The 13,263-nt window shown below is 45.4% G+C and overlaps 1 protein-coding gene across 2 annotated transcripts in view; it reads left to right on the top strand.

The window, feature by feature from the left end:
- The window catches only part of LOC109884425 (cell surface glycoprotein 1), a 42,576-nt gene that overhangs the window by 10,157 nt on the left and 19,156 nt on the right, over nucleotides 1–13,263 (top strand). For both annotated transcript variants that reach the window (XM_031791618.1, XM_031791617.1), the window contains 3 exons: nucleotides 2,194–2,227; nucleotides 9,668–9,708; nucleotides 10,501–10,549. In XM_031791618.1, coding sequence (XP_031647478.1) covers nucleotides 2,194–2,227; nucleotides 9,668–9,708; nucleotides 10,501–10,549 — 124 coding nt within the window. The remainder of the gene's footprint in view (nucleotides 1–2,193; nucleotides 2,228–9,667; nucleotides 9,709–10,500; nucleotides 10,550–13,263) is intronic.

The raw sequence follows: 13,263 nt of genomic DNA, 5'->3' as shown, positions 1-13,263 counted from the left end.
AGGCCCTCTGTTTCCCCCAACAGCCTATCCCAGGCCCTCTGTTTCCCCCAACAGCCTATCCCAGGCCCTCTGTCTGTTTCCCCCAACAGCCTATCCCAGGCCCTCTGTCTGTTTCCCCCAACAGCCTATCCCAGGCCCTCTGTCTGTTTCCCCCAACAGCCTATCCCAGACCCTCTGTCTGTTTCCCCCAACAGCCTATCCCAGACCCTCTGTCTGTTTCCCCCAACAGCCTATCCCAGGCCCTCCGTTTCGTCCAACAGTGACCTGGGGACAGACATACAGCTTTTTGCGCAAGGGGAAAATGGTTTCCACTGGATTCATGTGACCGACCGGCTTGATTCGGTCTTATGTAGCAAAATTAGAAATGGTATTTTACAATAAAAGTATAAAATAATCAAATAAAATAAAAGTAGAGACTCCGAGCTAGTAAAAAGGTATAGCATACACTGTAGTTGAGGAACAATGGGGAAAGTAGTTCTGCTTTAAATGTTGATAAACTTGTAACTCCACTTTTTGAGAAATTGGCCCCTGAATGTTTTGGTACTACTACAGGAAAGCTCGTCTTTGTCTACACCCATTCAGCATTGTTCACACCCTCTGAAGCTTTAGCCCCACCCATTCAGCATTGTTCACACCCTCTGAAGCTTTAGCCCCACCCATTCAGCATTGTTCACACCCTCTGAAGCTTTAGCCACACCCATTCAGCATCGTTCACACCCTCTGAAGCTTTAGCCACACCCATTCAGCATCGTTCACATCCTCTGAAGCTTTAGCCCCACCCATTCAGCATAGCATTCATAGCAACATTATGTTTAAGCAATAAGGCCCGAGGCGTTGTGATATATACCACGGCTAAGGGCTGTTCTTGGTCACGACGCAACGGGGAGTGCCCGTATACAGTCCTTAGCCGTGGAATATTGGCCATATACCACAAAACCCCTGAGGTGCCTTCTTGCTGTTATGAACTAGTTACCAATGTAATTACAACAGTAATATTTTGTCATACCCGTGGTATACGATCTGATATACCAACGGCTGTCAGCCAATCAGCGTTCAGGCATTGAACCACCCAGTTTATTATGGTCTTGATTTTTGGTTTGATTTGGTAATGCGTTATAACTCAATGTACATTACAGCCTTTAAGCTTCTCTACTCTCTGCTCTCTGTAGTTAACAGGCTATAATAAGTTCTAATGCAGCTGGAAACATTGATGACTGGTGTTTTCTGCTGCTCAGCCCATCACAGCTTCAGTCTTTATTTTAACCAGCCAATCAGCATTCAGGGATTAGCAGAGGGTTCCAATCATAATTTCCACATTCTGGAACCCCGGAGAGAGAGAGTTTCATTGGACAGCGGTGGGCTTTCCTTCTTTCCTTTGGCTCTTCAGTTTTTACTGAAGTGTTGGACTTCTGCTGTGATCCTTCTGTGGATGTTTGTTTTATCTGAAGCAGAGACTAGAGGAACTTTAGATGCTGGGGGAGTTATCTATATATTTATTCTATTGGACCAGGTACGTTTCATTTGAGAATTAATTCTCCTTTTATAGAAATGAGTTAAAGGGGGGAGAAGAGATTAATGAGTTTGTGTGGCGATGTCTTGACCAAGGCTTCTCTCGTTCCCTCTCTATTTCGCTATCTCCCTTCTCTGTCCCTTCCTTTCTTCTCTCTCCCTTCCTTTCTTCTCTCCCTTCCTTTCTTCTCTCTCCCTTCCTTTCTTCTCTCTCTTACCCTCTTCTCTCTCCCTTCCCCTCTTCTCTCTCCCTTCCCCTCTTCTCTTCCCCTCTTTTCTCTCCCTTCCCCTCTTCTCTTTCCCTCTTCTCTCTCCCTTCCCCTCTTCTCTCTCCCTTTCCCTCTTCTCTTTCCCTCTTCTCTCTCTCTTTCCCTCTTCTCTCTCCCTTTCCCTCTTTTCTCTCCCTTCCTTTCTTCTCTCTCCCTTCCTTTCTTCTCTCTCCCTTCCTTTCTTCTCTCTCCCTTCCTTTCTTCTCTCTCCCTTCCTTTCTTCTCTCTCCCTTCCTTTCTTCTCTCTCCCTTCCTTTCTTCTCTCCCTTCCTTTCTTCTCTCTCCCTTCCTTTCTTCTCTCTCCCTTCCTTTCTTCTCTCTCCCTTCCTTTCTTCTCTCTCCCTTCCCCTCTTCTCTCTCCCTTTCTCTCTTCTCTGCTTTCTCTCTCTCTCTTTCTTTCTATCTCTCTCCACAGAGCGCTCAGAGAGGCAGAAAGACCACAGACTCAGGTGAGAGATCTGCCAGTTTTGACGGACATATTGTTATCTCAAACAGTACCCTATTCTATCTCTAGTGCACTACTTCTGACCAGAGTGTCCCAAATGACCCCCTGTTCCCAATGGTCCCTGGTCTAAAGTAGTGCACTATATAGGGAATAGGGCTCTAGTCTAAAGTAGTGTACTATTTTGGGAATAGGGTTCTGGTCTAAAGTAGTGTACTATATAGGGAAAAGGGTGCCGTTTGGGATACAGCCTATTTTTCCTCTGCTATTACTCATCTGCCATCTAAATGATGACCTTGCTTTGCACACACTTGCTGTCGGGCTATGAGCTGTTAGCATGGCTAGTGGTTTTATATGGTCGCCTGAGCGGGACTGTAGAACAGTCGGGCTAGGAGCTGTTAGCATGGCTAGTGGTTTTATATGGTTGGCTGAGCGGGACTGTAGAACTGTCATGCTAGGAGCTGTTAGCATGGCTAGTGGTTTTATATGGTTGGCTGAGCGGGACTGTAGAACTGTCGGGCTAGGAGCTGTTAGCATGGCTAGTGGTTTTATATGGTTGGCTGAGCGGGACTGTAGAACTGTCATGCTAGGAGCTGTTAGCATGGCTAGTGGTTTTATATGGTTGGCTGAGCGGGACTGTAGAACTGTCGGGCTAGGAGCTGTTAGCATGGCTAGTGGTTTTATATGGTTGGCTGAGCGGGACTGTAGAACTGTCGGGCTAGGAGCTGTTAGCATGGCTAGTGGTTTTATATGGTTGACTGTAGAACTGTCGTGCTAGGAGCTGTTAGCATGGCTAGTGGTTTTATATGGTTGGCTGAGCGGGACTTTAGAACTGTCAGGCTAGGAGCTGTTAGCATGGCTAGTGGTTTTATATGGTTGGCTGAGCGGGACTGTAGAACTGTCGGGCTAGGAGCTGTTAGCATGGCTAGTGGTTTTACATGGTTGGCTGAGCAGGACTGTAGAACTGTCGTGCTAGGAGCTGTTAGCATGGCTAGAGGTTTTATATGGTTGACTGAGCGGGACTGTAGAACTGTCGTGCTAGGAGCTGTTAGTATGGCTAGTGGTTTTATATGGTTGGCTGAGCGGGACTGTAGAACTGTCAGGCTAGGAGCTGTTAGCATGGCTAGTGGTTTTATATGGTTGGCTGTAGAACTGTCGGGCTAGGAGCTGTTAGCATGGCTAGTGGTTTTATATGGTTGGCTGAGCGGGACTGTAGAACTGTCAGGCTAGGAGCTGTTAGCATGGCTAGTGGTTTTATATGGTTGGCTGTAGAACTGTCGGGCTAGGAGCTGTTAGCATGGCTAGTGGTTTTATATGGTTGGCTGTAGAACTGTCGGGCTAGGAGCTGTTAGCATGGCTAGTGGTTTTATATGGTTGGCTGTAGAACTGTCGGGCTAGGAGCTGTTAGCATGGCTAGTGGTTTTATATGGTTGGCTGAGCGGGACTGTAGAACTGTACAATCACCCTTCTGAACAAGATTTCTGTGACGTATAAGCAGGTCAAACGTTAAAGAGGAATGGAAACACTCAGCTTTAGAACACCAGCTAATTCTAAATCGCCATATTGGCATTGTTGCATCATCGGAAAAATAGTTTTTGTAATTCCAGAATGTACTGAGACCGTGACCTCTGTGTTCATGAATTAGCATAAATTGGCTGGTGTCAAACCATATATGGAAACAGGAAACATACAGTATTTTGAAAGATAAGAACAACCCTTTCAAATGATATGACCTACAATAACACATCTTCCTCATGAGGCGAGAGACTGAGAGCAGATCGATATGACCTACAATAACACATCTTCCTCATGAGGCGAGAGACTGAGAGCAGATCGATATGACCTACAATAACACATCTTCCTCATGAGGCGAGAGACTGAGAGCAGATCGATATGACCTACAATAACACATCTTCCTCATGAAGCTAGAGACTTAGAGCAGATCGATATGACCTACAATAACACATCTTCCTCATGAGGCGAGAGACTGAGAGCAGATCGATATGACCTACAATAACACATCTTCCTCATGAGGCGAGAGACTGAGAGCAGATCGATATGACCTACAATAACACATCTTCCTCATGAGGCGAGAGACTGAGAGCAGATCGATATGACCTACAATAACACATCTTCCTCATGAAGCTAGAGACTTAGAGCAGATCGATATGACCTACAATAACACATCTTCCTCATGAGGCGAGAGACTGAGAGCAGATCGATATGACCTACAATAACACATCTTCCTCATGAGGCGAGAGACTGAGAGCAGATCGATATGACCTACAATAACACATCTTCCTCATGAAGCTAGAGACTTAGAGCAGATCGATATGACCTACAATAACACATCTTCCTCATGAGGCGAGAGACTGAGAGCAGATCGATATGACCTACAATAACACATCTTCCTCATGAGGCGAGAGACTGAGAGCAGATCGATATGACCTACAATAACACATCTTCCTCATGAGGCGAGAGACTGAGAGCAGATCGATATGACCTACAATAACACATCTTCCTCATGAGGCGAGAGACTGAGAGCAGATCGATATGACCTACAATAACACATCTTCCTCATGAAGCTAGAGACTTAGAGCAGATCGATATGACCTACAATAACACATCTTCCTCATGAGGCGAGAGACTGAGAGCAGATCGATATGACCTACAATAACACATCTTCCTCATGAGGCGAGAGACTGAGAGCAGATCGATATGACCTACAATAACACATCTTCCTCATGAGGCGAGAGACTGAGAGCAGATCGATATGACCTACAATAACACATCTTCCTCATGAAGCTAGAGACTTAGAGCAGATCGATATGACCTACAATAACACATCTTCCTCATGAAGCTAGAGACTGAGAGCAGATCGATATGACCTACAATAACACGTCTTCCTCATGAAGCTAGAGACTTAGAGCAGATCGATACGGCCATAAACACAACTTCCTTATTTTGAATAGTGTAACTTTTACTGTGCATTTCAAAATGGCGCTAACCATACCTCTAATAAACGCTGTTCGGGATCAAAATACCCAAAAATAAAGACGTTTCTGTGTTACAAGCAATATGTTTCGTATTCGTGGATGGAATTAAATCTCTTTGCTTCGCTTTACATCCTGAAGTTTTTCCATTCCACCATTTAATAATAATATACATCTTATTTAAAACGCAGCTGGGACTACTTGTTCCTCTCTCTCTCTCTCTCTCAGCCGTCTCACAGCTGTTGCAGTAAGTATCCCGGTGCGGTGTTGAGGTTGGGCCGGGACTACTTATTTTCTGCCTCTGTGACACAACCCTGGAACTATGTGGCTCCAGCTACGGTCGGTTGGCACGGTAACAGAGGTTCCTCTGGCTGTGGATAGAAGTTTCCTCAAACTTCAGACGCTGATCTGAAATCAGTTTAGCCCAACCTGATGTTAGGCTTTAACCGTAAGAAGTGGGGGAAATGCAAAAGAAAAACTGACCTTAGATCAGAGTTTGAAGGCAACCTCTTAACCCAGAGGTTTAGGAGATCATTATTCAATGTCAGGAAGTATATACTGATGCATGTAAGCAAATCGTTTGGGGGGAGGGGAAGGGAGGGGGGAGTAGGGGAGGGGAGGGGGGAGCAGAAGTGAGGAAAGGGCAGGAGAGGGGAAGGAGGGATGAGCAGAAGTGAGGAAAGGACAGGAGGGAGGAAGGAGGGATGAGCAGAAGTGAGGAAAGGACAGGAGGGAGGAAGGAGGGATGAGCAGAAGTGAGGGAAGAGCAGGAGGTTCAAGTAGGGTATAGGGGGAGTTTGTTCACCCTCCCCCTCCTGTGTTAGAAGTGGCCTGCTAGCTGGGATGTGTTATGACTCATGGATCTGTGCATAGTTAGCAGCTAGAAGTCAACATCTGTTCTGTATAAACCAGCAGTATACTCAGAAAGTAGAGCAGACAGGAGAGGACCAGAGACAGGAGAGGACCAGAGACAGAACGAGACACTACAACAGACAGGAGAGGAACAAAGACAGAACGAGACACTACAACAGACAGGAGAGGACCAGAGACAGGAGAGGACCAGAGACAGGAGAGGACCAGAGACAGAACGAGACACTACAACAGACAGGAGAGGAACAGAGACAGAACGAGACACTACAACAGACAGAACGAGACACTACAACAGACAGGAGAGGACCAGAGACAGGAGAGGAACAAAGACAGAACGAGACACTACAACAGACAGGAGAGGAACAAAGACAGAACGAGACACTACAACAGACAGGAGAGGACCAGAGACAGGAGAGGAACAAAGACAGAACGAGACACTACAACAGACAGGAGAGGAACAGAGACAGAACGAGAGAGAACGGCAGACTGTGGAGATAGACACTACAACAGACAGAGGCTGAAGGTACTCTACTCTTTGGGTATGTAGACTCTGTCAACTTTCAAGGTTGTTTGTGATTGTTTTGTCAGAAAGTTTCCCTCTTGAGAGGATATGAGCTTTCCACCGTTATCCTCTGGGTTTCCTCTGAGGGAAGGAAAGAGAGTAGGAGAGAAAGCACAGGCAGAGAGAACAGCAGACTGTCGAACTAGAGAGAACAGCAGACTGTCAAACTAGAGAGAACAACAGACAGACGAACTAGACACGACAACAGACAGAGAGAACAGCAGACTGTCAAACTAGAGAGAACAACAGACAGAGAGAACAGCAGGCTGTCAAACTAGAGAGAACAACAGACAGAGAGAACAGCAGGCTGTCGAACTAGACACTACAGCAGGCTGTCGAACTAGACACTACAGCAGGCTGTCGAACTAGACACTACAGCAGGCTGTCGAACTAGACACTACAGCAGGCTGTCGAACTAGACACTACAGCAGGCTGTCGAACTAGACACTACAGCAGGCTGTCGAACTAGACACTACAGCAGGCTGTCGAACTAGACACTACAGCAGGCTGTCGAACTAGACACTACAGCAGGCTGTCGAACTAGACACTACAGCAGGCTGTCGAACTAGACACTACAGCAGGCTGTCGAACTAGACACTACAGCAGGCTGTCGAACTAGACACTACAGCAGGCTGTCGAACTAGACACTACAGCAGGCTGTCGAACTAGACACTACAGCAGGCTGTCGAACTAGACACTACAGCAGGCTGTCGAACTAGACACTACAGCAGGCTGTCGAACTAGACACTACAGCAGGCTGCCGAACTAGACACTACAGCAGGCAGAGAGAACAGCAGTGATGTTTCTCTGGAGGTGTCTAATCCTTATAGGGGGTGTTATATTGGTGTGGTCATGTCTCTGCATGTTTTAGATCAGGTTCAAATGAAACACAGAATACACTTTTACAGGCTTGTTTAATCAATGGTGGTAGATTAAATAACACATTTAGCTCTAGGTTGGACAGTGTGTACTGATCAGTCTGTTAGCTCTAGGTTGGACAGTGTGTAGACTGATCAGTCTGTTAGCTCTAGGTTGGACAGTGTGTTGACTGATCAGGCTGTTAGCTCTAGGTTGGACAGTGTGTGTACTGATCAGTCTGTTAGCTCTAGGTTGGACAGTGTTGACTGATCGGTCTGTTAGCTCTAGGTTGGACAGTGTTGACTGATCAGTCTGTTAGCTCTAGGTTGGACAGTGTGTTGACTGATCGGTCTGGTAGCTCTAGGTTGGACAGTGTGTAGACTGATCAGTCTGTTAGCTCTAGGTTGGACAGTGTGTAGACTGATCAGTCTGTTAGCTCTAGGTTGGACAGTGTGTGTACTGATCAGTCTGTTAGCTCTAGGTTGGACAGTGTGTTGACTGATAAGTCTGTTAGCTCTAGGTTGGACAGTGTTGACTGATCGGTCTGTTAGCTCTAGGTTGGACAGTGTTGACTGATCAGTCTGTTAGCTCTAGGTTGGACAGTGTGTTGACTGATCGGTCTGGTAGCTCTAGGTTGGACAGTGTGTAGACTGATCAGTCTGTTAGCTCTAGGTTGGACAGTGTGTAGACTGATCAGTCTGTTAGCTCTAGGTTGGACAGTGTGTACTGATCAGTCTGTTAGCTCTAGGTTGGACAGTGTGTAGACTGACCAGTCTGTTAGCTCTAGGTTGGACAGTGTGTAGACTGACCAGTCTGTTAACTCTAGGTTGGACAGTGTGTTGACTGACCAGTCTGTTAACTCTAGGTTGGACAGTGTGTAGACTGACCAGTCTGTTAGCTCTAGGTTTGACAGTGTGTTGACTGATCAGTCTGTTAGCTCTAGGTTGGACAGTGTGTTGACTGATCAGTCTGTTAGCTCTAGGTTGGACAGTGTGTTGACTGATCAGTCTGTTAGCTCTAGGTTGGACAGTGTGTTGACTGATCAGTCTGTTAGCTCTAGGTTGGACAGTGTGTTGACTGATCAGTCTGTTAGCTCTAGGTTGGACAGTGTGTAGACTGACCAGTCTGTTAGCTCTAGGTTGGACAGTGTGTTGACTGATCAGTCTGTTAGCTCTAGGTTGGACAGTGTGTTGACTGATCGGTCTGTTAACTCTAGGTTGGACAGTGTGTAGACTGACCAGTCTGTTAGCTCTAGGTTTGACAGTGTGTTGACTGATCAGTCTGTTAGCTCTAGGTTGGACAGTGTGTTGACTGATCAGTCTGTTAGCTCTAGGTTGGACAGTGTGTTGACTGATCAGTCTGTTAGCTCTAGGTTGGACAGTGTGTTGACTGATCAGTCTGTTAGCTCTAGTTTGGACAGTGTGTTGACTGATCAGTCTGTTAGCTCTAGGTTGGACAGTGTGTTGACTGATCAGTCTGTTAGCTCTAGGTTGGACAGTGTGTTGACTGATCAGTCTGTGACAGAGTGCTACAAAGGGGAAATAAACTGCTCATCATTTAAAGCATCTGTGGTTTGTCTGACGGTATGTGTTGTTGAGTACATACAAATAGACCACATACACTACACACACACACACACACACACACACACACACACACACACACACACTACACACACACACACCAGCTGTGTTTGTGGAAGGAAACCTGCTCTGGTTGTTCTGTAATGGAAGGAAACCTGCTCTGGGTGTTCTGTAATGGAAGGAAACCTGCTCTGGGTGTTCTGTAATGGAAGGAAACCTGCTCTGGGTGTTCTGTAATGGAAGGAAACCTTCTCTGGGTGTTCTGTAATGGAAGGAAACCTGCTCTGGGTGTTCTGTAATGGAAGGAAACCTGCTCTGGGTGTTCTGTAATGGAAGGAAACCTGCTCTGGGTGTTCTGTAATGGAAGGAAACCTGCTCTTGGTGTTCTGTAATGGAAGGAAACCTGCTCTGGGTGTTCTGTAATGGAAGGAAACCTGCTCTGGGTGTTCTGTAATGGAAGGAAACCTGCTCTGGGTGTTCTGTAATGGAAGGAAACCTGCTCTGGGTGTTCTGTAATGGAAGGAAAGAGAAGGTGAATGAACCAATATAATCACTGACTTGTTTCTTTTCTTTTCTTCCAGCCAAGGACCTCTCTCCTCTATCAGGGCCGCCATTAAGAGGAGTGAGTCTGCATCCCTCGTTTAAAAAAAAACCTCATTCTTTATTTACAGAACAAATGATGACTGGGCAGTTCTCTGATGTTTCTCTCAGTGCTATAAATAGTATAGCGAAGTCATCTCCCCTGTTGTTAGTAACAGTCTGTTGTTACCTGTATATAGGACCTGTTATTACCTGTATATAGGACCTGTTGTTACCTGTATATAGGACCTGTTGTTACCTGTATATAGGACCTGTTGTTAGTAACAGTCTGTTGTTACCTGTACATAGGACCTGTTGTTACCTGTACATAGGACCTGTTGTTACCTGTACATAGGACCTGTTGTTACCTGTACATAGGACCTGTTGTTACCTGTACATAGGACCTGTTGTTACCTGTACATAGGACCTGTTGTTACCTGTATATAGGACCTGTTGTTACCTGTATATAGGACCTGTTGTTACCTGTACATAGGACCTGTTGTTACCTGTATATAGGACCTGTTGTTACCTGTATATAGGACCTGTTGTTAGTAACAGTCTGTTGTTACCTGTATATAGGACCTGTTGTTACCTGTACATAGGACCTGTTGTTACCTGTACATAGGACCTGTTGTTACCTGTATATAGGACCTGTTGTTACCTGTATATAGGACCTGTTGTTACCTGTATATAGGACCTGTTGTTAGTAACAGTCTGTTGTTACCTGTATATAGGACCTGTTGTTACCTGTATATAGGACCTGTTGTTACCAACAGTCTGTCGTTAGTAACATGGTGAAGTCCTCTACAATAATGTTAGTGTGTTTATTTTTCAGCGACGACTAGATCCACTTCTGTGAGCGAGAGTACTCCCAGAGACCGGAGGTCAGTACAGCTCTGTTTTACAGAGTCAAGAAAACACACATCCTGCCGTATCTCTACTGGTTGTATTTCTATCTATCTGTTGATGCAGGTAACTGCCTAAATTAGAGTAAAAATGCTTATAAAATAAATGAGGGATACAAAGTATATTGAAAGCTTTTGTTTCCACGCAGGTTTGTTCTCCTGAGTTAAATAGGTCATGGACATCCCATCATGCTTAGGGTCATAAAAACCGCCCAGTTGCCCAGATATTTTGGCTACATAGAAGAAGAGATCTCAGTGACTTTGAAAGAGGGGTCTGAAAGGAGCATATAGGGGGTTTAAAGGGTGTGTGTGTCAGTGTGTGTGTGTGTTTGTCAGTGTGTGTGTCAGTGTGTGTGTCAGTGTGTGTGTCAGTGTGTGTGTCAGTGTGTGTGTGTGTGTGTCAGTGTGTGTGTGTGTGTGTCAGTTTGTGTCAGTGTGTGTGTGTGTCAGTGTGTGTGTGTGTCAGTGTCAGTGTGTGTGTGTCAGTTTGTGTCAGTGTGTGTGTGTGTCAGTGTGTGTGTGTGTCAGTGTCAGTGTGTGTGTGTGTGTGTCAGTCACCAAATCTCAACCCAGTTGAACACTTATGGAACGTTGCCGGCGTTTTCCACCACCATAAAAAAGGAATGTATCTTGGAAGAAAAGTTTCATCCCTCCACTTGAGTTCCAGACTGTTGGAGAACCGATGCCAAGGCACATTGAAGCTGTCCTGGTCGGCTCATGGTGGCCCAATTAAAGGGAAGGTTTAATGGGTAGGTAGCATAAAGGGTGGCCCAATGCCCAATTAAAGGGAAGGTTTAAAGGGAAGGTAGCATAAAGGGTGGCCCAATGCCCAATTAAAGGGAAGGTAGCATAAAGGGTGGCCCAATGCCCAATTAAGGGGAAGGTTTAAAGGGGAACCACATGTAACATACGGTTTCGCATCAAATGTCCCAAAGTTACACCTCACTATTCTATTATTCTTCGTGAGAAATAAACGAAACAATGTCGAAGTCATGTTCGGTAAAAATGGAGGACCCAGCAAGGCCAGCCTTTTCCCTGTAAACACCAACAGAAGTTTGACTTCAAATGTAAAACTTGAAAATTAAAACCGAAAGTGTTTGCACTCGTGACTACTGGTTTCCAATTGCATTTCCTGCCAAACCTACAGTTAGGTAGATAGATTCCAGATGTCAGCGAAGTACTAAGCCAAGGTGGAAAAAGTTGCAAAACTCCCATAGCCTACTTCAGAGAAAATGCTGAGAAGCCCCCCCCCCCCCCCCCTACCCCCCCAGAAGAAATAGAACACAGATGAGGAACTACACAATTCGAACAAGCAGGTATCCTTTTCAAAAGTGCATTGTGGGTCGTTTAAAAATAAATATGTTAATAACCCCAAAACATAACTATGTTTGTAGTTATAGGTAACCAGACGGTGACCTAAGTCTTTAACCCACACTGTGTTGTTATATAGGTGAGTAAAAACTCCTGTTTCCTACTAGCGGTTGGAACTGGTTCCAGGAAATGACTAAATTATTCGAGGAACCGAATCAGAACCAGAAACTAAAGGGATCTATACTGTTCCGTGACAGAACCGTTATTTTTTTTAAATCATGGGAACCTGTAAATAACTCTCTTACTTTCCAGGCATTTTATTTTCAGTGCCACAGAAATCGTAACAACGTGCCAAAGTTCTCACTCTGTCAGGCAGAAACTTATTCCAGCGTCTGTCTGCCAGCTGGACATCCTTGCTTGTGTGTACGTGTCCCCCCCTCTGAAGCCTAGTGTACTGTAGCCCCTCCCCCTCTGAAGCCTAGTGTACTGTAGCCCCTCCCCCTCTGAAGCCTAGTGTACTGTAGCCCCTCCCCCTCTGAAGCCTAGTGTACTGTAGCCCCTCCCCCTCTGAAGCCTAGTGTACTGTAGCCCCTCCCCCCCTGAAGCCGAGTCGACTGTAGCCCCTCCCCCTCTGAAGCCTAGTCGACTGTAGCCCCTCCCCCTCTGAAGCCCCTCCTCCTCCTACACTGTCCATAGTGACTGTCTGTACAGTGAGTATGTTTGTCTGTCATTGTGATGCTTAATGACTTTCCTATACAGAAAAAAAACTCATTTCAAAAGGGACAGAACTATAAATACTTGTTGGGGTTCAGAACCGGTACAGAACTCTGCTGGTTGGAACAGTGGAACGGAACCCAAAAAATAAAGGTTCTGTTCAGGAAAATAATAATTTGGGTGGCAACCCAAACCAACCCCTGCTTCCTACCCGTTAAGACACTATGTAAGTGTTTCCTTTATTTTGGCAGTTACCTGTATATATCTTTATTTTCTATTTCTCTATCAGGTTGATATCCTCTATGTTTTCCTAGTTCTATGATGATATCCTCTCTATGTTTTCCTAGTTCTATGATGATATCCTCTCTATGTTGTCCTAGTTCTATGATGATATCCTCTCTATGTTTTCCTAGTTCTATGATGATATCCTCTCTATGTTTTCCTAGTTCTATGATGATATCCTCTCTATGTTGTCCTAGTTCTATGATGATATCCTCTCTATGTTTTCCTAGTTCTATGATGATATCCTCTCTATGTTGTCCCAGCTCTATGATGATATCCTCTCTATGTTGTCCCAGCTCTATGATGATATCCTCTCTATGTTGTCCTAGTTCTATGATGATATCCTCTCTATGTTGTCCTAGTTCTATGATGATATCCTCTCTATG

The sequence above is a fragment of the Oncorhynchus kisutch genome, linkage group LG16, assembly GCF_002021735.2.
Source record: "Oncorhynchus kisutch isolate 150728-3 linkage group LG16, Okis_V2, whole genome shotgun sequence".
NCBI lineage: Eukaryota > Metazoa > Chordata > Actinopteri > Salmoniformes > Salmonidae > Oncorhynchus > Oncorhynchus kisutch.
The sequence above is the reverse complement of the archived record's forward strand: the minus strand, read 5'-3'. Positions and strand labels throughout refer to the sequence as shown.